Source organism: Bombus fervidus, chromosome 9, assembly GCF_041682495.2.
Source record: "Bombus fervidus isolate BK054 chromosome 9, iyBomFerv1, whole genome shotgun sequence".
Lineage (NCBI taxonomy): Eukaryota > Metazoa > Arthropoda > Insecta > Hymenoptera > Apidae > Bombus > Bombus fervidus.
Window position 1 is genome coordinate 7,468,327 of NC_091525.1, and position 22,566 is coordinate 7,490,892.

The window sequence follows — 22,566 nt, forward strand, 5'->3', positions numbered from 1 at the left end:
TTCTTAAGTCATGTTTACAATTGTCTACATTATTTCATCTAAATATCTATATATAACAAATTTAACATACTCGAATAACAAAGAATTTATTTTTTTATTTGTAATATTTCCATTTAGTCGAATGTTTTTTATAGTAGAAATTATATTTTATTATTTGTGTATCCATAGTTATCTATCAATAGTATTACAATATGACGGGAAACGTTGAACTGTGATTGGTACAGATACATTCTTAAGTGAAGTTTGTTTAGTCGGAAGTACGTCATACAAAATTTAAACTTTGTCAGGGAATTACAATTGTACATTGACATTCAAAAGTATTTATTTGTTCAATTTCTTTAAATGGCGGGAGAAGTTATAGTTGATGCATTACCATATATTGACCAAGGATACGATGAACCTGGAGTTAGAGAAGCAGTAAGTAATAGTTTTCTGTTATTTATAATAATTCTTTTGTTATAAATAATTATTAAATTGATTTTGAGGTTATGTTGTTTATATGAGCATATTAAATAAATTGCGAATTCATATGTGGTTATTAAATATTTTAGGCTTTGGCCATGGTTGAAGAAGAAACTCGTCGTTATAGACCGACAAAAAACTATTTAGAACATTTGCCATCATTAAATATTACTGCTTTTGAGACAGAGGTGATGAAACATGAATTTGAGCGAATGCAAAACCGTTTACCTATGGAAGTACTCAGTATGAAGCGCTATGAGTTACCTCCACCTCCACCAGGTAAAATGAATGATCTTGCAGCATGGAATGAAAGTGTCAAAAATAGCAGTGCACAATTGGAACATCAGGCTACCAGGTAAATGCTATGATTACTATTATATCTTTTTTATATTTTTGTTTAATATTTAAGTAATTACAAGATTGTGATGAGGATATAATGTTAAATTGGTGTATTATTGTAATGTTTAATAATAATGCAGAATTTGTAATCTTGAATTAATGATGGAATATGGATGCGAAGCATGGAAATCTTATTTGGAAGTATTAGTACAACTAGTGAGTCAAGCCCAAAAACAGCTACAAGCATTAAGGAAAAGAATTCAAGAGGTTAATTGGCAAAGAAAATCTATGCAAACTCAAGGTGGAGAAAAGTTAAGGGCATTAGAAGCACAATGGGTAGGACTAGTGTCAAAAAATTATGAGATTGAACAAGCGTGTGTTCACTTAGAAGAAGAAATACAGAAATCTATGATGAATAAGGGTGAGGGTGTAGAAATCAATGATGTGCCGGGCGAGGAAGAACCTGACATTCCAGAGAAAAGTGCAACTGAAGTTATGGCAACAAAAATGGATCAGCAAGAACAACAAAATCAAGAACCTTAAAATGTATATAAAATTGTGACTAATTATGTTTTGTATTTTATTATGTCGATATTATTTCAATACATTGATTATATTTAAAATTGACAGCGAACTACCGATCCTATTCGTCATTTCCGAAATAGGTTATATTATATGAAGTTATATACGATATCGTAAGGAACACAAGGTGTTATTTTATAAATTATTGCTGGATAAATACATTAACCTATGCTAGTAAGTTAATGTAAACAATGAATTAGTGCTGCGGAAGTTAATTTATTAAAAATATTATTAATCTTTCGTTATTGGTATTCAAAAATCGTCGAAGTGGTGTGAAAGAGGTTAATATTGCGGTATAATACACGAAAAAGATAAAATACTGTAAATATTTTAGAGATTTTAATTATATTTGCTTTTTACAGGTAGTTGGTATAATGCCGTATGGTATATCATGGACTCGATTTATTTCCCTTGTTTCATTAGCAGTTCTTATGACTGCGTCTGGCTCGCAAGCTGTGCATCTTATTATACAGGCCTCTTGACGATTTAGATGATTTGATAGAAGAGGCATTTCAGAAAAGACTCTTAGAACTAAAAGATCGTAAATAATATGTAATTAAATAAATTGATTCGGTTACTGCTATTAATTGTTTATCAATATTATAAATATTATAATATCAATTGTTTTAATAACCTATTAAAAAATAGGATCTTTTGTAAGGAGAAGTGAGGTTAAATTGACAGGGAAGAAATAATAAAGAAAACTAAAAAATGAATCAGCAACTTGAAGTTACACTCAAATTTTAATCACAATACGAGATTTAATAAAGCACAATTTATTTCATCATAGTTTACACATATCACGCTTTTCTTTAATGCTTGAAATATACATATTTACAAGATGAATATCATCGTCTATAAATGACACATAGTATCATGTAACAATTATTTATAATTCACAGTATACCTGGAGGACTTTCTTAAATAGTTTGCTTGCATTGATGTGTCAGCAGCGCATTTTTTTGTAAGCCTAGCTTGTAATTTCATTTGTTAGGATAGCTACTAACTCGTACTTATTTTCTTTTATATATAATTACAAAAGCGAATAATCAAGCATTATTCTTGGGCAACTATTTAAAATAATAAAAATAAAATTTATAACGTTTTAAAAAGTGTATCTTTTTGTTCGGGGTGAGTTTTTGCAATGGCTCTTTGAATTCGTCTTGAAATTATCCTAGCTGTCGGCTTCATAATAGGACGTCCTTTAAAACCCACGGGTCTCTGATTTTTCTCTTCCTTCAATTTCAAAATTTGTTTCGCGCGTCTTGCTCGGAGTAATTTACTCTTTACGGCAGGTGTAGTCTTTGGGAGCTTGATCTGTAAATGTGAAATATTTTCGTTAGAATCTGTATGCATTAAACGAATATTATTCAATTTAACGTTAAACTTACTCCACGCTTCTCTGCTAGAGCAAGATCTTTCTGTTCTTGACGTTTCTTTGCTGTCAAAATTGCTGCACGTTTCAGAACAGCTGCATATGGATTGAGACGCAACATAGCACGCGTGTTGGTCAATGGGTTCAATTTCTTGACGCTACGGACCACCTTCTTCCTACAAGTTCAAGATTAATCTTGAGCAAATACATCGTAAGTGACATAATTATAAAATATTTATAAGCACTAAACATCAGAAATGGTTAAAAATTATAATCACTGTCAGTCAGTAACACGGACCATAAAATTCATCATGAATAAGATATGTATTCGTTGAAAATGTATAATAAAACGTAAATCTACATGCCTTGGTGCCCTCAGAACTTTACGAATTTCATGCGATTTCAGGAGTCTCGACAAATCCGTGTTCGCCATTTTCGGGTAAGGGAGATTATAATCCGCCTTAAGTTGGGATTCTTTGCGCCAAGTTCCGTAAAGAGCATCCAACTTCTCAAAGGCACATTTTGTCCAGATTACAAAACGTCCAACGTGGCCACCAGGTGCCAATTTAAGCAAGTTCATTTTGTTAATATTCATAAGGTCAATACCGGGAATGTTACGGAATGCCTTACGAATACCCTAAAAATATATGATCAAGACGAATATTAGCATTTTAATTTTGAAAAAATAATTAACTATCATTTTTTAGTTATTTGTATACCTGATCTTGACCATATACAATCAGAGGTCCACGTCGTTGAATGCGTCTGCGGTTACGCATTTTACCTTTGCCAGCACGGAAACGTTGAGACTTGTAAACCTATTAATAAAACGAAAGTATATTAGTTTCATCTAAATCAATATATTTTAATTGAATCTGTTCGATTAAAAATACCCCATCCTAGCAATTAATTCAGCTAGTCTAGAACGCCAATAATAACCGTATTTATTTAGCACCTGATAGGAGCACCTAAATTAAAATGGTTTTAACGAAGATACGGACATTCTACGGTGCAAAGATACAATTTTTGAAAGTATACTTACTTTTTGAATATCATTCCATGCCTTGATACGTCTTAGAAAGATAACAGCTTGTTTAGTCTTGTTATACTCCTGAATTTTGTCGGATACTACTAATGGAAATTCTGGAACTTCCTGAATCATATGACCTAAACATAAAAAAGAAATAGTATATATATTATCCTTTTCAAAGCAAACTACATATATTAGAACATTTACATAAATCAGCATAAAGCTATTAAAATAATCAACATCATTTCAGCAACACGGACCAAAGCTATTCATCGTTAAAATATTGCATATAAAGTAGGATTTATTACTACATCTCAGAGAATGCTATTTACCCTTAGATTGTACAAGAGCTGGGACACCAGATGCAGCAATAGCAGAAACAAGAGCGTATCTTTTCTGGTTAACATTAATTCGACGATGCCAGCGTCTCCATGGCTTCGTTGGAGCAAACATGCGTCCACCTCTACACATGTTACCGAAAGCACCCTGGCCAGAGCGGTGAGTACCACCACCACGTACACGAGGTATACGTGCTACAGCACGTCCAGTACCCCATGACTCAGCAGAGGTTTGATGACCTAACAAAACAAACCAACATTTAATAATTGCAAATTAGTTCTTGAAAAGATAAAAAAAAAGGCGAGTATAAAACAGTGTATACTCACCAGCTTCCTTGGATACACAATATGGCTGTCTACTATTCTTAGAGACTTGCTGGTGAACAAAATTCACGATATCGGGCCGAATAGGTGCTTTAAACACAGCCGGCAGGGAAATCGTTTCGCCTGACGATTCATTCTTATCGGTGTATACCGTAATAAGCGGTCGCGCCGTTGATAACGACTAAAAAATAAAAACAAAAATCAGAATGAAATACTAATCTACGTACAGCTATCGATAAATTTAAGATTAATTCTGAAAAAAAAAAGAGGAAAGTAAAGTAAAAAATTTCATGTTCTGATAGAATTATAAAAGATTTCTATTGACGGCACATGGCGAACTAAAAGATGGGAATCACGCATATTCAATGTAAACATATCTATATGTCGTAAAACTGCTTTATTCTACTGAATAGAATATTGCAAAAGAAAATATATGATGTCAGTAAAGTTACATTTAAACATATATCAAAACCAAGCCATGCAAATTTGTACGTTACAAGTCATTACACGTGGCCAACTATGAACTGTGTACAAGCTTTAATTCAAGATCAAATTCTTGGGAATTATTGCAAAATATAACAATAAAATTATACCTTTAAATATTAACCTTTAATGAATTCCAAATAAAATGCAGAATTTCTTACCATTTCGCGTTCTTTTCATAACTTTTCACGCATCAGACAAACTAACCACGCAGCTCGTACGCCTTACCTCGTCGTAATGGAAGAAGGACGCGAGTGGAAATTACGTGCCAAATTCGCGCATGCTCAGAATTCAACAATTCTTAAGTCATGTTTACAATTGTCTACATTATTTCATCTAAATATCTATATATAACAAATTTAACATACTCGAATAACAAAGAATTTATTTTTTTATTTGTAATATTTCCATTTAGTCGAATGTTTTTTATAGTAGAAATTATATTTTATTATTTGTGTATCCATAGTTATCTATCAATAGTATTACAATATGACGGGAAACGTTGAACTGTGATTGGTACAGATACATTCTTAAGTGAAGTTTGTTTAGTCGGAAGTACGTCATACAAAATTTAAACTTTGTCAGGGAATTACAATTGTACATTGACATTCAAAAGTATTTATTTGTTCAATTTCTTTAAATGGCGGGAGAAGTTATAGTTGATGCATTACCATATATTGACCAAGGATACGATGAACCTGGAGTTAGAGAAGCAGTAAGTAATAGTTTTCTGTTATTTATAATAATTCTTTTGTTATAAATAATTATTAAATTGATTTTGAGGTTATGTTGTTTATATGAGCATATTAAATAAATTGCGAATTCATATGTGGTTATTAAATATTTTAGGCTTTGGCCATGGTTGAAGAAGAAACTCGTCGTTATAGACCGACAAAAAACTATTTAGAACATTTGCCATCATTAAATATTACTGCTTTTGAGACAGAGGTGATGAAACATGAATTTGAGCGAATGCAAAACCGTTTACCTATGGAAGTACTCAGTATGAAGCGCTATGAGTTACCTCCACCTCCACCAGGTAAAATGAATGATCTTGCAGCATGGAATGAAAGTGTCAAAAATAGCAGTGCACAATTGGAACATCAGGCTACCAGGTAAATGCTATGATTACTATTATATCTTTTTTATATTTTTGTTTAATATTTAAGTAATTACAAGATTGTGATGAGGATATAATGTTAAATTGGTGTATTATTGTAATGTTTAATAATAATGCAGAATTTGTAATCTTGAATTAATGATGGAATATGGATGCGAAGCATGGAAATCTTATTTGGAAGTATTAGTACAACTAGTGAGTCAAGCCCAAAAACAGCTACAAGCATTAAGGAAAAGAATTCAAGAGGTTAATTGGCAAAGAAAATCTATGCAAACTCAAGGTGGAGAAAAGTTAAGGGCATTAGAAGCACAATGGGTAGGACTAGTGTCAAAAAATTATGAGATTGAACAAGCGTGTGTTCACTTAGAAGAAGAAATACAGAAATCTATGATGAATAAGGGTGAGGGTGTAGAAATCAATGATGTGCCGGGCGAGGAAGAACCTGACATTCCAGAGAAAAGTGCAACTGAAGTTATGGCAACAAAAATGGATCAGCAAGAACAACAAAATCAAGAACCTTAAAATGTATATAAAATTGTGACTAATTATGTTTTGTATTTTATTATGTCGATATTATTTCAATACATTGATTATATTTAAAATTGACAGCGAACTACCGATCCTATTCGTCATTTCCGAAATAGGTTATATTATATGAAGTTATATACGATATCGTAAGGAACACAAGGTGTTATTTTATAAATTATTGCTGGATAAATACATTAACCTATGCTAGTAAGTTAATGTAAACAATGAATTAGTGCTGCGGAAGTTAATTTATTAAAAATATTATTAATCTTTCGTTATTGGTATTCAAAAATCGTCGAAGTGGTGTGAAAGAGGTTAATATTGCGGTATAATACACGAAAAAGATAAAATACTGTAAATATTTTAGAGATTTTAATTATATTTGCTTTTTACAGGTAGTTGGTATAATGCCGTATGGTATATCATGGACTCGATTTATTTCCCTTGTTTCATTAGCAGTTCTTATGACTGCGTCTGGCTCGCAAGCTGTGCATCTTATTATACAGGCCTCTTGACGATTTAGATGATTTGATAGAAGAGGCATTTCAGAAAAGACTCTTAGAACTAAAAGATCGTAAATAATATGTAATTAAATAAATTGATTCGGTTACTGCTATTAATTGTTTATCAATATTATAAATATTATAATATCAATTGTTTTAATAACCTATTAAAAAATAGGATCTTTTGTAAGGAGAAGTGAGGTTAAATTGACAGGGAAGAAATAATAAAGAAAACTAAAAAATGAATCAGCAACTTGAAGTTACACTCAAATTTTAATCACAATACGAGATTTAATAAAGCACAATTTATTTCATCATAGTTTACACATATCACGCTTTTCTTTAATGCTTGAAATATACATATTTACAAGATGAATATCATCGTCTATAAATGACACATAGTATCATGTAACAATTATTTATAATTCACAGTATACCTGGAGGACTTTCTTAAATAGTTTGCTTGCATTGATGTGTCAGCAGCGCATTTTTTTGTAAGCCTAGCTTGTAATTTCATTTGTTAGGATAGCTACTAACTCGTACTTATTTTCTTTTATATATAATTACAAAAGCGAATAATCAAGCATTATTCTTGGGCAACTATTTAAAATAATAAAAATAAAATTTATAACGTTTTAAAAAGTGTATCTTTTTGTTCGGGGTGAGTTTTTGCAATGGCTCTTTGAATTCGTCTTGAAATTATCCTAGCTGTCGGCTTCATAATAGGACGTCCTTTAAAACCCACGGGTCTCTGATTTTTCTCTTCCTTCAATTTCAAAATTTGTTTCGCGCGTCTTGCTCGGAGTAATTTACTCTTTACGGCAGGTGTAGTCTTTGGGAGCTTGATCTGTAAATGTGAAATATTTTCGTTAGAATCTGTATGCATTAAACGAATATTATTCAATTTAACGTTAAACTTACTCCACGCTTCTCTGCTAGAGCAAGATCTTTCTGTTCTTGACGTTTCTTTGCTGTCAAAATTGCTGCACGTTTCAGAACAGCTGCATATGGATTGAGACGCAACATAGCACGCGTGTTGGTCAATGGGTTCAATTTCTTGACGCTACGGACCACCTTCTTCCTACAAGTTCAAGATTAATCTTGAGCAAATACATCGTAAGTGACATAATTATAAAATATTTATAAGCACTAAACATCAGAAATGGTTAAAAATTATAATCACTGTCAGTCAGTAACACGGACCATAAAATTCATCATGAATAAGATATGTATTCGTTGAAAATGTATAATAAAACGTAAATCTACATGCCTTGGTGCCCTCAGAACTTTACGAATTTCATGCGATTTCAGGAGTCTCGACAAATCCGTGTTCGCCATTTTCGGGTAAGGGAGATTATAATCCGCCTTAAGTTGGGATTCTTTGCGCCAAGTTCCGTAAAGAGCATCCAACTTCTCAAAGGCACATTTTGTCCAGATTACAAAACGTCCAACGTGGCCACCAGGTGCCAATTTAAGCAAGTTCATTTTGTTAATATTCATAAGGTCAATACCGGGAATGTTACGGAATGCCTTACGAATACCCTAAAAATATATGATCAAGACGAATATTAGCATTTTAATTTTGAAAAAATAATTAACTATCATTTTTTAGTTATTTGTATACCTGATCTTGACCATATACAATCAGAGGTCCACGTCGTTGAATGCGTCTGCGGTTACGCATTTTACCTTTGCCAGCACGGAAACGTTGAGACTTGTAAACCTATTAATAAAACGAAAGTATATTAGTTTCATCTAAATCAATATATTTTAATTGAATCTGTTCGATTAAAAATACCCCATCCTAGCAATTAATTCAGCTAGTCTAGAACGCCAATAATAACCGTATTTATTTAGCACCTGATAGGAGCACCTAAATTAAAATGGTTTTAACGAAGATACGGACATTCTACGGTGCAAAGATACAATTTTTGAAAGTATACTTACTTTTTGAATATCATTCCATGCCTTGATACGTCTTAGAAAGATAACAGCTTGTTTAGTCTTGTTATACTCCTGAATTTTGTCGGATACTACTAATGGAAATTCTGGAACTTCCTGAATCATATGACCTAAACATAAAAAAGAAATAGTATATATATTATCCTTTTCAAAGCAAACTACATATATTAGAACATTTACATAAATCAGCATAAAGCTATTAAAATAATCAACATCATTTCAGCAACACGGACCAAAGCTATTCATCGTTAAAATATTGCATATAAAGTAGGATTTATTACTACATCTCAGAGAATGCTATTTACCCTTAGATTGTACAAGAGCTGGGACACCAGATGCAGCAATAGCAGAAACAAGAGCGTATCTTTTCTGGTTAACATTAATTCGACGATGCCAGCGTCTCCATGGCTTCGTTGGAGCAAACATGCGTCCACCTCTACACATGTTACCGAAAGCACCCTGGCCAGAGCGGTGAGTACCACCACCACGTACACGAGGTATACGTGCTACAGCACGTCCAGTACCCCATGACTCAGCAGAGGTTTGATGACCTAACAAAACAAACCAACATTTAATAATTGCAAATTAGTTCTTGAAAAGATAAAAAAAAAGGCGAGTATAAAACAGTGTATACTCACCAGCTTCCTTGGATACACAATATGGCTGTCTACTATTCTTAGAGACTTGCTGGTGAACAAAATTCACGATATCGGGCCGAATAGGTGCTTTAAACACAGCCGGCAGGGAAATCGTTTCGCCTGACGATTCATTCTTATCGGTGTATACCGTAATAAGCGGTCGCGCCGTTGACAACGACTAAAAAATAAAAACAAAAATCAGAATGAAATACTAATCTACGTACAGCTATCGATAAATTTAAGATTAATTCTGAAAAAAAAAAGAGGAAAGTAAAGTAAAAAATTTCATGTTCTGATAGAATTATAAAAGATTTCTATTGACGGCACATGGCGAACTAAAAGATGGGAATCACGCATATTCAATGTAAACATATCTATATGTCGTAAAACTGCTTTATTCTACTGAATAGAATATTGCAAAAGAAAATATATGATGTCAGTAAAGTTACATTTAAACATATATCAAAACCAAGCCATGCAAATTTGTACGTTACAAGTCATTACACGTGGCCAACTATGAACTGTGTACAAGCTTTAATTCAAGATCAAATTCTTGGGAATTATTGCAAAATATAACAATAAAATTATACCTTTAAATATTAACCTTTAATGAATTCCAAATAAAATGCAGAATTTCTTACCATTTCGCGTTCTTTTCATAACTTTTCACGCATCAGACAAACTAACCACGCAGCTCGTACGCCTTACCTCGTCGTAATGGAAGAAGGACGCGAGTGGAAATTACGTGCCAAATTCGCGCATGCTCAGAATTCAACAATTCTTAAGTCATGTTTACAATTGTCTACATTATTTCATCTAAATATCTATATATAACAAATTTAACATACTCGAATAACAAAGAATTTATTTTTTTATTTGTAATATTTCCATTTAGTCGAATGTTTTTTATAGTAGAAATTATATTTTATTATTTGTGTATCCATAGTTATCTATCAATAGTATTACAATATGACGGGAAACGTTGAACTGTGATTGGTACAGATACATTCTTAAGTGAAGTTTGTTTAGTCGGAAGTACGTCATACAAAATTTAAACTTTGTCAGGGAATTACAATTGTACATTGACATTCAAAAGTATTTATTTGTTCAATTTCTTTAAATGGCGGGATAAGTTATAGTTGATGCATTACCATATATTGACCAAGGATACGATGAACCTGGAGTTAGAGAAGCAGTAAGTAATAGTTTTCTGTTATTTATAATAATTCTTTTGTTATAAATAATTATTAAATTGATTTTGAGGTTATGTTGTTTATATGAGCATATTAAATAAATTGCGAATTCATATGTGGTTATTAAATATTTTAGGCTTTGGCCATGGTTGAAGAAGAAACTCGTCGTTATAGACCGACAAAAAACTATTTAGAACATTTGCCATCATTAAATATTACTGCTTTTGAGACAGAGGTGATGAAACATGAATTTGAGCGAATGCAAAACCGTTTACCTATGGAAGTACTCAGTATGAAGCGCTATGAGTTACCTCCACCTCCACCAGGTAAAATGAATGATCTTGCAGCATGGAATGAAAGTGTCAAAAATAGCAGTGCACAATTGGAACATCAGGCTACCAGGTAAATGCTATGATTACTATTATATCTTTTTTATATTTTTGTTTAATATTTAAGTAATTACAAGATTGTGATGAGGATATAATGTTAAATTGGTGTATTATTGTAATGTTTAATAATAATGCAGAATTTGTAATCTTGAATTAATGATGGAATATGGATGCGAAGCATGGAAATCTTATTTGGAAGTATTAGTACAACTAGTGAGTCAAGCCCAAAAACAGCTACAAGCATTAAGGAAAAGAATTCAAGAGGTTAATTGGCAAAGAAAATCTATGCAAACTCAAGGTGGAGAAAAGTTAAGGGCATTAGAAGCACAATGGGTAGGACTAGTGTCAAAAAATTATGAGATTGAACAAGCGTGTGTTCACTTAGAAGAAGAAATACAGAAATCTATGATGAATAAGGGTGAGGGTGTAGAAATCAATGATGTGCCGGGCGAGGAAGAACCTGACATTCCAGAGAAAAGTGCAACTGAAGTTATGGCAACAAAAATGGATCAGCAAGAACAACAAAATCAAGAACCTTAAAATGTATATAAAATTGTGACTAATTATGTTTTGTATTTTATTATGTCGATATTATTTCAATACATTGATTATATTTAAAATTGACAGCGAACTACCGATCCTATTCGTCATTTCCGAAATAGGTTATATTATATGAAGTTATATACGATATCGTAAGGAACACAAGGTGTTATTTTATAAATTATTGCTGGATAAATACATTAACCTATGCTAGTAAGTTAATGTAAACAATGAATTAGTGCTGCGGAAGTTAATTTATTAAAAATATTATTAATCTTTCGTTATTGGTATTCAAAAATCGTCGAAGTGGTGTGAAAGAGGTTAATATTGCGGTATAATACACGAAAAAGATAAAATACTGTAAATATTTTAGAGATTTTAATTATATTTGCTTTTTACAGGTAGTTGGTATAATGCCGTATGGTATATCATGGACTCGATTTATTTCCCTTGTTTCATTAGCAGTTCTTATGACTGCGTCTGGCTCGCAAGCTGTGCATCTTATTATACAGGCCTCTTGACGATTTAGATGATTTGATAGAAGAGGCATTTCAGAAAAGACTCTTAGAACTAAAAGATCGTAAATAATATGTAATTAAATAAATTGATTCGGTTACTGCTATTAATTGTTTATCAATATTATAAATATTATAATATCAATTGTTTTAATAACCTATTAAAAAATAGGATCTTTTGTAAGGAGAAGTGAGGTTAAATTGACAGGGAAGAAATAATAAAGAAAACTAAAAAATGAATCAGCAACTTGAAGTTACACTCAAATTTTAATCACAATACGAGATTTAATAAAGCACAATTTATTTCATCATAGTTTACACATATCACGCTTTTCTTTAATGCTTGAAATATACATATTTACAAGATGAATATCATCGTCTATAAATGACACATAGTATCATGTAACAATTATTTATAATTCACAGTATACCTGGAGGACTTTCTTAAATAGTTTGCTTGCATTGATGTGTCAGCAGCGCATTTTTTTGTAAGCCTAGCTTGTAATTTCATTTGTTAGGATAGCTACTAACTCGTACTTATTTTCTTTTATATATAATTACAAAAGCGAATAATCAAGCATTATTCTTGGGCAACTATTTAAAATAATAAAAATAAAATTTATAACGTTTTAAAAAGTGTATCTTTTTGTTCGGGGTGAGTTTTTGCAATGGCTCTTTGAATTCGTCTTGAAATTATCCTAGCTGTCGGCTTCATAATAGGACGTCCTTTAAAACCCACGGGTCTCTGATTTTTCTCTTCCTTCAATTTCAAAATTTGTTTCGCGCGTCTTGCTCGGAGTAATTTACTCTTTACGGCAGGTGTAGTCTTTGGGAGCTTGATCTGTAAATGTGAAATATTTTCGTTAGAATCTGTATGCATTAAACGAATATTATTCAATTTAACGTTAAACTTACTCCACGCTTCTCTGCTAGAGCAAGATCTTTCTGTTCTTGACGTTTCTTTGCTGTCAAAATTGCTGCACGTTTCAGAACAGCTGCATATGGATTGAGACGCAACATAGCACGCGTGTTGGTCAATGGGTTCAATTTCTTGACGCTACGGACCACCTTCTTCCTACAAGTTCAAGATTAATCTTGAGCAAATACATCGTAAGTGACATAATTATAAAATATTTATAAGCACTAAACATCAGAAATGGTTAAAAATTATAATCACTGTCAGTCAGTAACACGGACCATAAAATTCATCATGAATAAGATATGTATTCGTTGAAAATGTATAATAAAACGTAAATCTACATGCCTTGGTGCCCTCAGAACTTTACGAATTTCATGCGATTTCAGGAGTCTCGACAAATCCGTGTTCGCCATTTTCGGGTAAGGGAGATTATAATCCGCCTTAAGTTGGGATTCTTTGCGCCAAGTTCCGTAAAGAGCATCCAACTTCTCAAAGGCACATTTTGTCCAGATTACAAAACGTCCAACGTGGCCACCAGGTGCCAATTTAAGCAAGTTCATTTTGTTAATATTCATAAGGTCAATACCGGGAATGTTACGGAATGCCTTACGAATACCCTAAAAATATATGATCAAGACGAATATTAGCATTTTAATTTTGAAAAAATAATTAACTATCATTTTTTAGTTATTTGTATACCTGATCTTGACCATATACAATCAGAGGTCCACGTCGTTGAATGCGTCTGCGGTTACGCATTTTACCTTTGCCAGCACGGAAACGTTGAGACTTGTAAACCTATTAATAAAACGAAAGTATATTAGTTTCATCTAAATCAATATATTTTAATTGAATCTGTTCGATTAAAAATACCCCATCCTAGCAATTAATTCAGCTAGTCTAGAACGCCAATAATAACCGTATTTATTTAGCACCTGATAGGAGCACCTAAATTAAAATGGTTTTAACGAAGATACGGACATTCTACGGTGCAAAGATACAATTTTTGAAAGTATACTTACTTTTTGAATATCATTCCATGCCTTGATACGTCTTAGAAAGATAACAGCTTGTTTAGTCTTGTTATACTCCTGAATTTTGTCGGATACTACTAATGGAAATTCTGGAACTTCCTGAATCATATGACCTAAACATAAAAAAGAAATAGTATATATATTATCCTTTTCAAAGCAAACTACATATATTAGAACATTTACATAAATCAGCATAAAGCTATTAAAATAATCAACATCATTTCAGCAACACGGACCAAAGCTATTCATCGTTAAAATATTGCATATAAAGTAGGATTTATTACTACATCTCAGAGAATGCTATTTACCCTTAGATTGTACAAGAGCTGGGACACCAGATGCAGCAATAGCAGAAACAAGAGCGTATCTTTTCTGGTTAACATTAATTCGACGATGCCAGCGTCTCCATGGCTTCGTTGGAGCAAACATGCGTCCACCTCTACACATGTTACCGAAAGCACCCTGGCCAGAGCGGTGAGTACCACCACCACGTACACGAGGTATACGTGCTACAGCACGTCCAGTACCCCATGACTCAGCAGAGGTTTGATGACCTAACAAAACAAACCAACATTTAATAATTGCAAATTAGTTCTTGAAAAGATAAAAAAAAAGGCGAGTATAAAACAGTGTATACTCACCAGCTTCCTTGGATACACAATATGGCTGTCTACTATTCTTAGAGACTTGCTGGTGAACAAAATTCACGATATCGGGCCGAATAGGTGCTTTAAACACAGCCGGCAGGGAAATCGTTTCGCCTGACGATTCATTCTTATCGGTGTATACCGTAATAAGCGGTCGCGCCGTTGATAACGACTAAAAAATAAAAACAAAAATCAGAATGAAATACTAATCTACGTACAGCTATCGATAAATTTAAGATTAATTCTGAAAAAAAAAAGAGGAAAGTAAAGTAAAAAATTTCATGTTCTGATAGAATTATAAAAGATTTCTATTGACGGCACATGGCGAACTAAAAGATGGGAATCACGCATATTCAATGTAAACATATCTATATGTCGTAAAACTGCTTTATTCTACTGAATAGAATATTGCAAAAGAAAATATATGATGTCAGTAAAGTTACATTTAAACATATATCAAAACCAAGCCATGCAAATTTGTACGTTACAAGTCATTACACGTGGCCAACTATGAACTGTGTACAAGCTTTAATTCAAGATCAAATTCTTGGGAATTATTGCAAAATATAACAATAAAATTATACCTTTAAATATTAACCTTTAATGAATTCCAAATAAAATGCAGAATTTCTTACCATTTCGCGTTCTTTTCATAACTTTTCACGCATCAGACAAACTAACCACGCAGCTCGTACGCCTTACCTCGTCGTAATGGAAGAAGGACGCGAGTGGAAATTACGTGCCAAATTCGCGCATGCTCAGAATTCAACAATTCTTAAGTCATGTTTACAATTGTCTACATTATTTCATCTAAATATCTATATATAACAAATTTAACATACTCGAATAACAAAGAATTTATTTTTTTATTTGTAATATTTCCATTTAGTCGAATGTTTTTTATAGTAGAAATTATATTTTATTATTTGTGTATCCATAGTTATCTATCAATAGTATTACAATATGACGGGAAACGTTGAACTGTGATTGGTACAGATACATTCTTAAGTGAAGTTTGTTTAGTCGGAAGTACGTCATACAAAATTTAAACTTTGTCAGGGAATTACAATTGTACATTGACATTCAAAAGTATTTATTTGTTCAATTTCTTTAAATGGCGGGATAAGTTATAGTTGATGCATTACCATATATTGACCAAGGATACGATGAACCTGGAGTTAGAGAAGCAGTAAGTAATAGTTTTCTGTTATTTATAATAATTCTTTTGTTATAAATAATTATTAAATTGATTTTGAGGTTATGTTGTTTATATGAGCATATTAAATAAATTGCGAATTCATATGTGGTTATTAAATATTTTAGGCTTTGGCCATGGTTGAAGAAGAAACTCGTCGTTATAGACCGACAAAAAACTATTTAGAACATTTGCCATCATTAAATATTACTGCTTTTGAGACAGAGGTGATGAAACATGAATTTGAGCGAATGCAAAACCGTTTACCTATGGAAGTACTCAGTATGAAGCGCTATGAGTTACCTCCACCTCCACCAGGTAAAATGAATGATCTTGCAGCATGGAATGAAAGTGTCAAAAATAGCAGTGCACAATTGGAACATCAGGCTACCAGGTAAATGCTATGATTACTATTATATCTTTTTTATATTTTTGTTTAATATTTAAGTAATTACAAGATTGTGATGAGGATATAATGTTAAATTGGTGTATTATTGTAATGTTTAATAATAATGCAGAATTTGTAATCTTGAATTAATGATGGAATATGGATGCGAAGCATGGAAATCTTATTTGGAAGTATTAGTACAACTAGTGAGTCAAGCCCAAAAACAGCTACAAGCATTAAGGAAAAGAATTCAAGAGGTTAATTGGCAAAGAAAATCTATGCAAACTCAAGGTGGAGAAAAGTTAAGGGCATTAGAAGCACAATGGGTAGGACTAGTGTCAAAAAATTATGAGATTGAACAAGCGTGTGTTCACTTAGAAGAAGAAATACAGAAATCTATGATGAATAAGGGTGAGGGTGTAGAAATCAATGATGTGCCGGGCGAGGAAGAACCTGACATTCCAGAGAAAAGTGCAACTGAAGTTATGGCAACAAAAATGGATCAGCAAGAACAACAAAATCAAGAACCTTAAAATGTATATAAAATTGTGACTAATTATGTTTTGTATTTTATTATGTCGATATTATTTCAATACATTGATTATATTTAAAATTGACAGCGAACTACCGATCCTATTCGTCATTTCCGAAATAGGTTATATTATATGAAGTTATATACGATATCGTAAGGAACACAAGGTGTTATTTTATAAATTATTGCTGGATAAATACATTAACCTATGCTAGTAAGTTAATGTAAACAATGAATTAGTGCTGCGGAAGTTAATTTATTAAAAATATTATTAATCTTTCGTTATTGGTATTCAAAAATCGTCGAAGTGGTGTGAAAGAGGTTAATATTGCGGTATAATACACGAAAAAGATAAAATACTGTAAATATTTTAGAGATTTTAATTATATTTGCTTTTTACAGGTAGTTGGTATAATGCCGTATGGTATATCATGGACTCGATTTATTTCCCTTGTTTCATTAGCAGTTCTTATGACTGCGTCTGGCTCGCAAGCTGTGCATCTTATTATACAGGCCTCTTGACGATTTAGATGATTTGATAGAAGAGGCATTTCAGAAAAGACTCTTAGAACTAAAAGATCGTAAATAATATGTAATTAAATAAATTGATTCGGTTACTGCTATTAATTGTTTATCAATATTATAAATATTATAATATCAATTGTTTTAATAACCTATTAAAAAATAGGATCTTTTGTAAGGAGAAGTGAGGTTAAATTGACAGGGAAGAAATAATAAAGAAAACTAAAAAATGAATCAGCAACTTGAAGTTACACTCAAATTTTAATCACAATACGAGATTTAATAAAGCACAATTTATTTCATCATAGTTTACACATATCACGCTTTTCTTTAATGCTTGAAATATACATATTTACAAGATGAATATCATCGTCTATAAATGACACATAGTATCATGTAACAATTATTTATAATTCACAGTATACCTGGAGGACTTTCTTAAATAGTTTGCTTGCATTGATGTGTCAGCAGCGCATTTTTTTGTAAGCCTAGCTTGTAATTTCATTTGTTAGGATAGCTACTAACTCGTACTTATTTTCTTTTATATATAATTACAAAAGCGAATAATCAAGCATTATTCTTGGGCAACTATTTAAAATAATAAAAATAAAATTTATAACGTTTTAAAAAGTGTATCTTTTTGTTCGGGGTGAGTTTTTGCAATGGCTCTTTGAATTCGTCTTGAAATTATCCTAGCTGTCGGCTTCATAATAGGACGTCCTTTAAAACCCACGGGTCTCTGATTTTTCTCTTCCTTCAATTTCAAAATTTGTTTCGCGCGTCTTGCTCGGAGTAATTTACTCTTTACGGCAGGTGTAGTCTTTGGGAGCTTGATCTGTAAATGTGAAATATTTTCGTTAGAATCTGTATGCATTAAACGAATATTATTCAATTTAACGTTAAACTTACTCCACGCTTCTCTGCTAGAGCAAGATCTTTCTGTTCTTGACGTTTCTTTGCTGTCAAAATTGCTGCACGTTTCAGAACAGCTGCATATGGATTGAGACGCAACATAGCACGCGTGTTGGTCAATGGGTTCAATTTCTTGACGCTACGGACCACCTTCTTCCTACAAGTTCAAGATTAATCTTGAGCAAATACATCGTAAGTGACATAATTATAAAATATTTATAAGCACTAAACATCAGAAATGGTTAAAAATTATAATCACTGTCAGTCAGTAACACGGACCATAAAATTCATCATGAATAAGATATGTATTCGTTGAAAATGTATAATAAAACGTAAATCTACATGCCTTGGTGCCCTCAGAACTTTACGAATTTCATGCGATTTCAGGAGTCTCGACAAATCCGTGTTCGCCATTTTCGGGTAAGGGAGATTATAATCCGCCTTAAGTTGGGATTCTTTGCGCCAAGTTCCGTAAAGAGCATCCAACTTCTCAAAGGCACATTTTGTCCAGATTACAAAACGTCCAACGTGGCCACCAGGTGCCAATTTAAGCAAGTTCATTTTGTTAATATTCATAAGGTCAATACCGGGAATGTTACGGAATGCCTTACGAATACCCTAAAAATATATGATCAAGACGAATATTAGCATTTTAATTTTGAAAAAATAATTAACTATCATTTTTTAGTTATTTGTATACCTGATCTTGACCATATACAATCAGAGGTCCACGTCGTTGAATGCGTCTGCGGTTACGCATTTTACCTTTGCCAGCACGGAAACGTTGAGACTTGTAAACCTATTAATAAAACGAAAGTATATTAGTTTCATCTAAATCAATATATTTTAATTGAATCTGTTCGATTAAAAATACCCCATCCTAGCAATTAATTCAGCTAGTCTAGAACGCCAATAATAACCGTATTTATTTAGCACCTGATAGGAGCACCTAAATTAAAATGGTTTTAACGAAGATACGGACATTCTACGGTGCAAAGATACAATTTTTGAAAGTATACTTACTTTTTGAATATCATTCCATGCCTTGATACGTCTTAGAAAGATAACAGCTTGTTTAGTCTTGTTATACTCCTGAATTTTGTCGGATACTACTAATGGAAATTCTGGAACTTCCTGAATCATATGACCTAAACATAAAAAAGAAATAGTATATATATTATCCTTTTCAAAGCAAACTACATATATTAGAACATTTACATAAATCAGCATAAAGCTATTAAAATAATCAACATCATTTCAGCAACACGGACCAAAGCTATTCATCGTTAAAATATTGCATATAAAGTAGGATTTATTACTACATCTCAGAGAATGCTATTTACCCTTAGATTGTACAAGAGCTGGGACACCAGATGCAGCAATAGCAGAAACAAGAGCGTATCTTTTCTGGTTAACATTAATTCGACGATGCCAGCGTCTCCATGGCTTCGTTGGAGCAAACATGCGTCCACCTCTACACATGTTACCGAAAGCACCCTGGCCAGAGCGGTGAGTACCACCACCACGTACACGAGGTATACGTGCTACAGCACGTCCAGTACCCCATGACTCAGCAGAGGTTTGATGACCTAACAAAACAAACCAACATTTAATAATTGCAAATTAGTTCTTGAAAAGATAAAAAAAAAGGCGAGTATAAAACAGTGTATACTCACCAGCTTCCTTGGATACACAATATGGCTGTCTACTATTCTTAGAGACTTGCTGGTGAACAAAATTCACGATATCGGGCCGAATAGGTGCTTTAAACACAGCCGGCAGGGAAATCGTTTCGCCTGACGATTCATTCTTATCGGTGTATACCGTAATAAGCGGTCGCGCCGTTGATAACGACTAAAAAATAAAAACAAAAATCAGAATGAAATACTAATCTACGTACAGCTATCGATAAATTTAAGATTAATTCTGAAAAAAAAAAGAGGAAAGTAAAGTAAAAAATTTCATGTTCTGATAGAATTATAAAAGATTTCTATTGACGGCACATGGCGAACTAAAAGATGGGAATCACGCATATTCAATGTAAACATATCTATATGTCGTAAAACTGCTTTATTCTACTGAATAGAATATTGCAAAAGAAAATATATGATGTCAGTAAAGTTACATTTAAACATATATCAAAACCAAGCCATGCAAATTTGTACGTTACAAGTCATTACACGTGGCCAACTATGAACTGTGTACAAGCTTTAATTCAAGATCAAATTCTTGGGAATTATTGCAAAATATAACAATAAAATTATACCTTTAAATATTAACCTTTAATGAATTCCAAATAAAATGCAGAATTTCTTACCATTTCGCGTTCTTTTCATAACTTTTCACGCATCAGACAAACTAACCACGCAGCTCGTACGCCTTACCTCGTCGTAATGGAAGAAGGACGCGAGTGGAAATTACGTGCCAAATTCGCGCATGCTCAGAATTCAACAATTCTTAAGTCATGTTTACAATTGTCTACATTATTTCATCTAAATATCTATATATAACAAATTTAACATACTCGAATAACAAAGAATTTATTTTTTTATTTGTAATATTTCCATTTAGTCGAATGTTTTTTATAGTAGAAATTATATTTTATTATTTGTGTATCCATAGTTATCTATCAATAGTATTACAATATGACGGGAAACGTTGAACTGTGATTGGTACAGATACATTCTTAAGTGAAGTTTGTTTAGTCGGAAGTACGTCATACAAAATTTAAACTTTGTCAGGGAATTACAATTGTACATTGACATTCAAAAGTATTTATTTGTTCAATTTCTTTAAATGGCGGGATAAGTTATAGTTGATGCATTACCATATATTGACCAAGGATACGATGAACCTGGAGTTAGAGAAGCAGTAAGTAATAGTTTTCTGTTATTTATAATAATTCTTTTGTTATAAATAATTATTAAATTGATTTTGAGGTTATGTTGTTTATATGAGCATATTAAATAAATTGCGAATTCATATGTGGTTATTAAATATTTTAGGCTTTGGCCATGGTTGAAGAAGAAACTCGTCGTTATAGACCGACAAAAAACTATTTAGAACATTTGCCATCATTAAATATTACTGCTTTTGAGACAGAGGTGATGAAACATGAATTTGAGCGAATGCAAAACCGTTTACCTATGGAAGTACTCAGTATGAAGCGCTATGAGTTACCTCCACCTCCACCAGGTAAAATGAATGATCTTGCAGCATGGAATGAAAGTGTCAAAAATAGCAGTGCACAATTGGAACATCAGGCTACCAGGTAAATGCTATGATTACTATTATATCTTTTTTATATTTTTGTTTAATATTTAAGTAATTACAAGATTGTGATGAGGATATAATGTTAAATTGGTGTATTATTGTAATGTTTAATAATAATGCAGAATTTGTAATCTTGAATTAATGATGGAATATGGATGCGAAGCATGGAAATCTTATTTGGAAGTATTAGTACAACTAGTGAGTCAAGCCCAAAAACAGCTACAAGCATTAAGGAAAAGAATTCAAGAGGTTAATTGGCAAAGAAAATCTATGCAAACTCAAGGTGGAGAAAAGTTAAGGGCATTAGAAGCACAATGGGTAGGACTAGTGTCAAAAAATTATGAGATTGAACAAGCGTGTGTTCACTTAGAAGAAGAAATACAGAAATCTATGATGAATAAGGGTGAGGGTGTAGAAATCAATGATGTGCCGGGCGAGGAAGAACCTGACATTCCAGAGAAAAGTGCAACTGAAGTTATGGCAACAAAAATGGATCAGCAAGAACAACAAAATCAAGAACCTTAAAATGTATATAAAATTGTGACTAATTATGTTTTGTATTTTATTATGTCGATATTATTTCAATACATTGATTATATTTAAAATTGACAGCGAACTACCGATCCTATTCGTCATTTCCGAAATAGGTTATATTATATGAAGTTATATACGATATCGTAAGGAACACAAGGTGTTATTTTATAAATTATTGCTGGATAAATACATTAACCTATGCTAGTAAGTTAATGTAAACAATGAATTAGTGCTGCGGAAGTTAATTTATTAAAAATATTATTAATCTTTCGTTATTGGTATTCAAAAA

General features: G+C 32.3%; 6 protein-coding genes and 3 pseudogenes across 12 annotated transcripts; 5 read left to right on the top strand and 4 right to left on the bottom strand.

Annotated features, from left to right (window-relative positions):
* The first annotated feature begins 267 nt into the window (after positions 1-267).
* LOC139990750 (pre-mRNA-splicing factor SPF27-like) lies at positions 268-1,966 on the top strand. Of its 4 annotated transcripts, none has more exons than XR_011800644.1 (5): positions 268-417; positions 552-817; positions 942-1,347; positions 1,432-1,664; positions 1,746-1,966. XR_011800644.1 is itself a non-coding variant. In XM_072010226.1 (4 exons), the coding sequence occupies exons 1-3, from the start codon at positions 343-345 to the stop codon at positions 1,342-1,344; spliced, it is 744 nt and encodes a 247-aa protein (XP_071866327.1). In that variant the 5' UTR covers positions 268-342; the 3' UTR covers positions 1,345-1,347; positions 1,746-1,966. The 4 variants fall into 4 exon arrangements, 2 of the variants coding, with proteins under 2 accessions (XP_071866327.1, XP_071866326.1); XR_011800645.1 differs by having other exon boundaries at positions 1,432-1,510; XM_072010226.1 differs by lacking the exon at positions 1,432-1,664.
* Positions 1,967-2,478: 512 nt separating this feature from the next.
* Positions 2,479-5,183, bottom strand: LOC139990721 (large ribosomal subunit protein uL4-like). The gene is made up of 8 exons (XM_072010187.1): positions 5,095-5,183; positions 4,454-4,631; positions 4,121-4,366; positions 3,801-3,925; positions 3,478-3,576; positions 3,124-3,395; positions 2,775-2,934; positions 2,479-2,700 (listed from the first exon to the last, which is right to left on the bottom strand). Exons 1-8 carry the CDS (start codon positions 5,095-5,097, stop codon positions 2,479-2,481), a joined length of 1,305 nt encoding a protein of 434 aa, XP_071866288.1. The 5' UTR covers positions 5,098-5,183.
* A 315-nt stretch (positions 5,184-5,498) lies between these two features.
* Positions 5,499-7,197, top strand: LOC139990749 (pre-mRNA-splicing factor SPF27-like). 4 transcript variants are annotated; one of them, XR_011800642.1, is made up of 5 exons: positions 5,499-5,648; positions 5,783-6,048; positions 6,173-6,578; positions 6,663-6,895; positions 6,977-7,197. XR_011800642.1 is itself a non-coding variant. In XM_072010224.1 (4 exons), exons 1-3 carry the CDS (start codon positions 5,574-5,576, stop codon positions 6,573-6,575), a joined length of 744 nt encoding a protein of 247 aa, XP_071866325.1. In that variant the 5' UTR covers positions 5,499-5,573; the 3' UTR covers positions 6,576-6,578; positions 6,977-7,197. The 4 variants fall into 4 exon arrangements, 2 of the variants coding, with proteins under 2 accessions (XP_071866325.1, XP_071866324.1); XR_011800643.1 differs by having other exon boundaries at positions 6,663-6,741; XM_072010224.1 differs by lacking the exon at positions 6,663-6,895.
* Positions 7,198-7,709: 512 nt separating this feature from the next.
* Positions 7,710-9,815, bottom strand: LOC139990605 (large ribosomal subunit protein uL4-like). Its single transcript, XM_072010002.1, has 7 exons — positions 9,685-9,815; positions 9,352-9,597; positions 9,032-9,156; positions 8,709-8,807; positions 8,355-8,626; positions 8,006-8,165; positions 7,710-7,931 (listed from the first exon to the last, which is right to left on the bottom strand). The coding sequence occupies exons 2-7, from the start codon at positions 9,488-9,490 to the stop codon at positions 7,710-7,712; spliced, it is 1,017 nt and encodes a 338-aa protein (XP_071866103.1). The 5' UTR covers positions 9,491-9,597; positions 9,685-9,815.
* A 989-nt stretch (positions 9,816-10,804) lies between these two features.
* Positions 10,805-11,886, top strand: LOC139990606 (pre-mRNA-splicing factor SPF27-like; annotated as a pseudogene).
* A 1,054-nt stretch (positions 11,887-12,940) lies between these two features.
* On the bottom strand, positions 12,941-15,645 carry LOC139990593 (large ribosomal subunit protein uL4-like). Its single transcript, XM_072009994.1, has 8 exons — positions 15,557-15,645; positions 14,916-15,093; positions 14,583-14,828; positions 14,263-14,387; positions 13,940-14,038; positions 13,586-13,857; positions 13,237-13,396; positions 12,941-13,162 (listed from the first exon to the last, which is right to left on the bottom strand). The coding sequence occupies exons 1-8, from the start codon at positions 15,557-15,559 to the stop codon at positions 12,941-12,943; spliced, it is 1,305 nt and encodes a 434-aa protein (XP_071866095.1). The 5' UTR covers positions 15,560-15,645.
* A 390-nt stretch (positions 15,646-16,035) lies between these two features.
* Positions 16,036-17,117, top strand: LOC139990594 (pre-mRNA-splicing factor SPF27-like; annotated as a pseudogene).
* Positions 17,118-18,171: 1,054 nt separating this feature from the next.
* On the bottom strand, positions 18,172-20,876 carry LOC139990595 (large ribosomal subunit protein uL4-like). Its single transcript, XM_072009995.1, has 8 exons — positions 20,788-20,876; positions 20,147-20,324; positions 19,814-20,059; positions 19,494-19,618; positions 19,171-19,269; positions 18,817-19,088; positions 18,468-18,627; positions 18,172-18,393 (listed from the first exon to the last, which is right to left on the bottom strand). Exons 1-8 carry the CDS (start codon positions 20,788-20,790, stop codon positions 18,172-18,174), a joined length of 1,305 nt encoding a protein of 434 aa, XP_071866096.1. The 5' UTR covers positions 20,791-20,876.
* Positions 20,877-21,266: 390 nt separating this feature from the next.
* LOC139990596 (pre-mRNA-splicing factor SPF27-like) lies at positions 21,267-22,348 on the top strand (annotated as a pseudogene).
* The last annotated feature ends 218 nt before the right edge of the window (positions 22,349-22,566 follow it).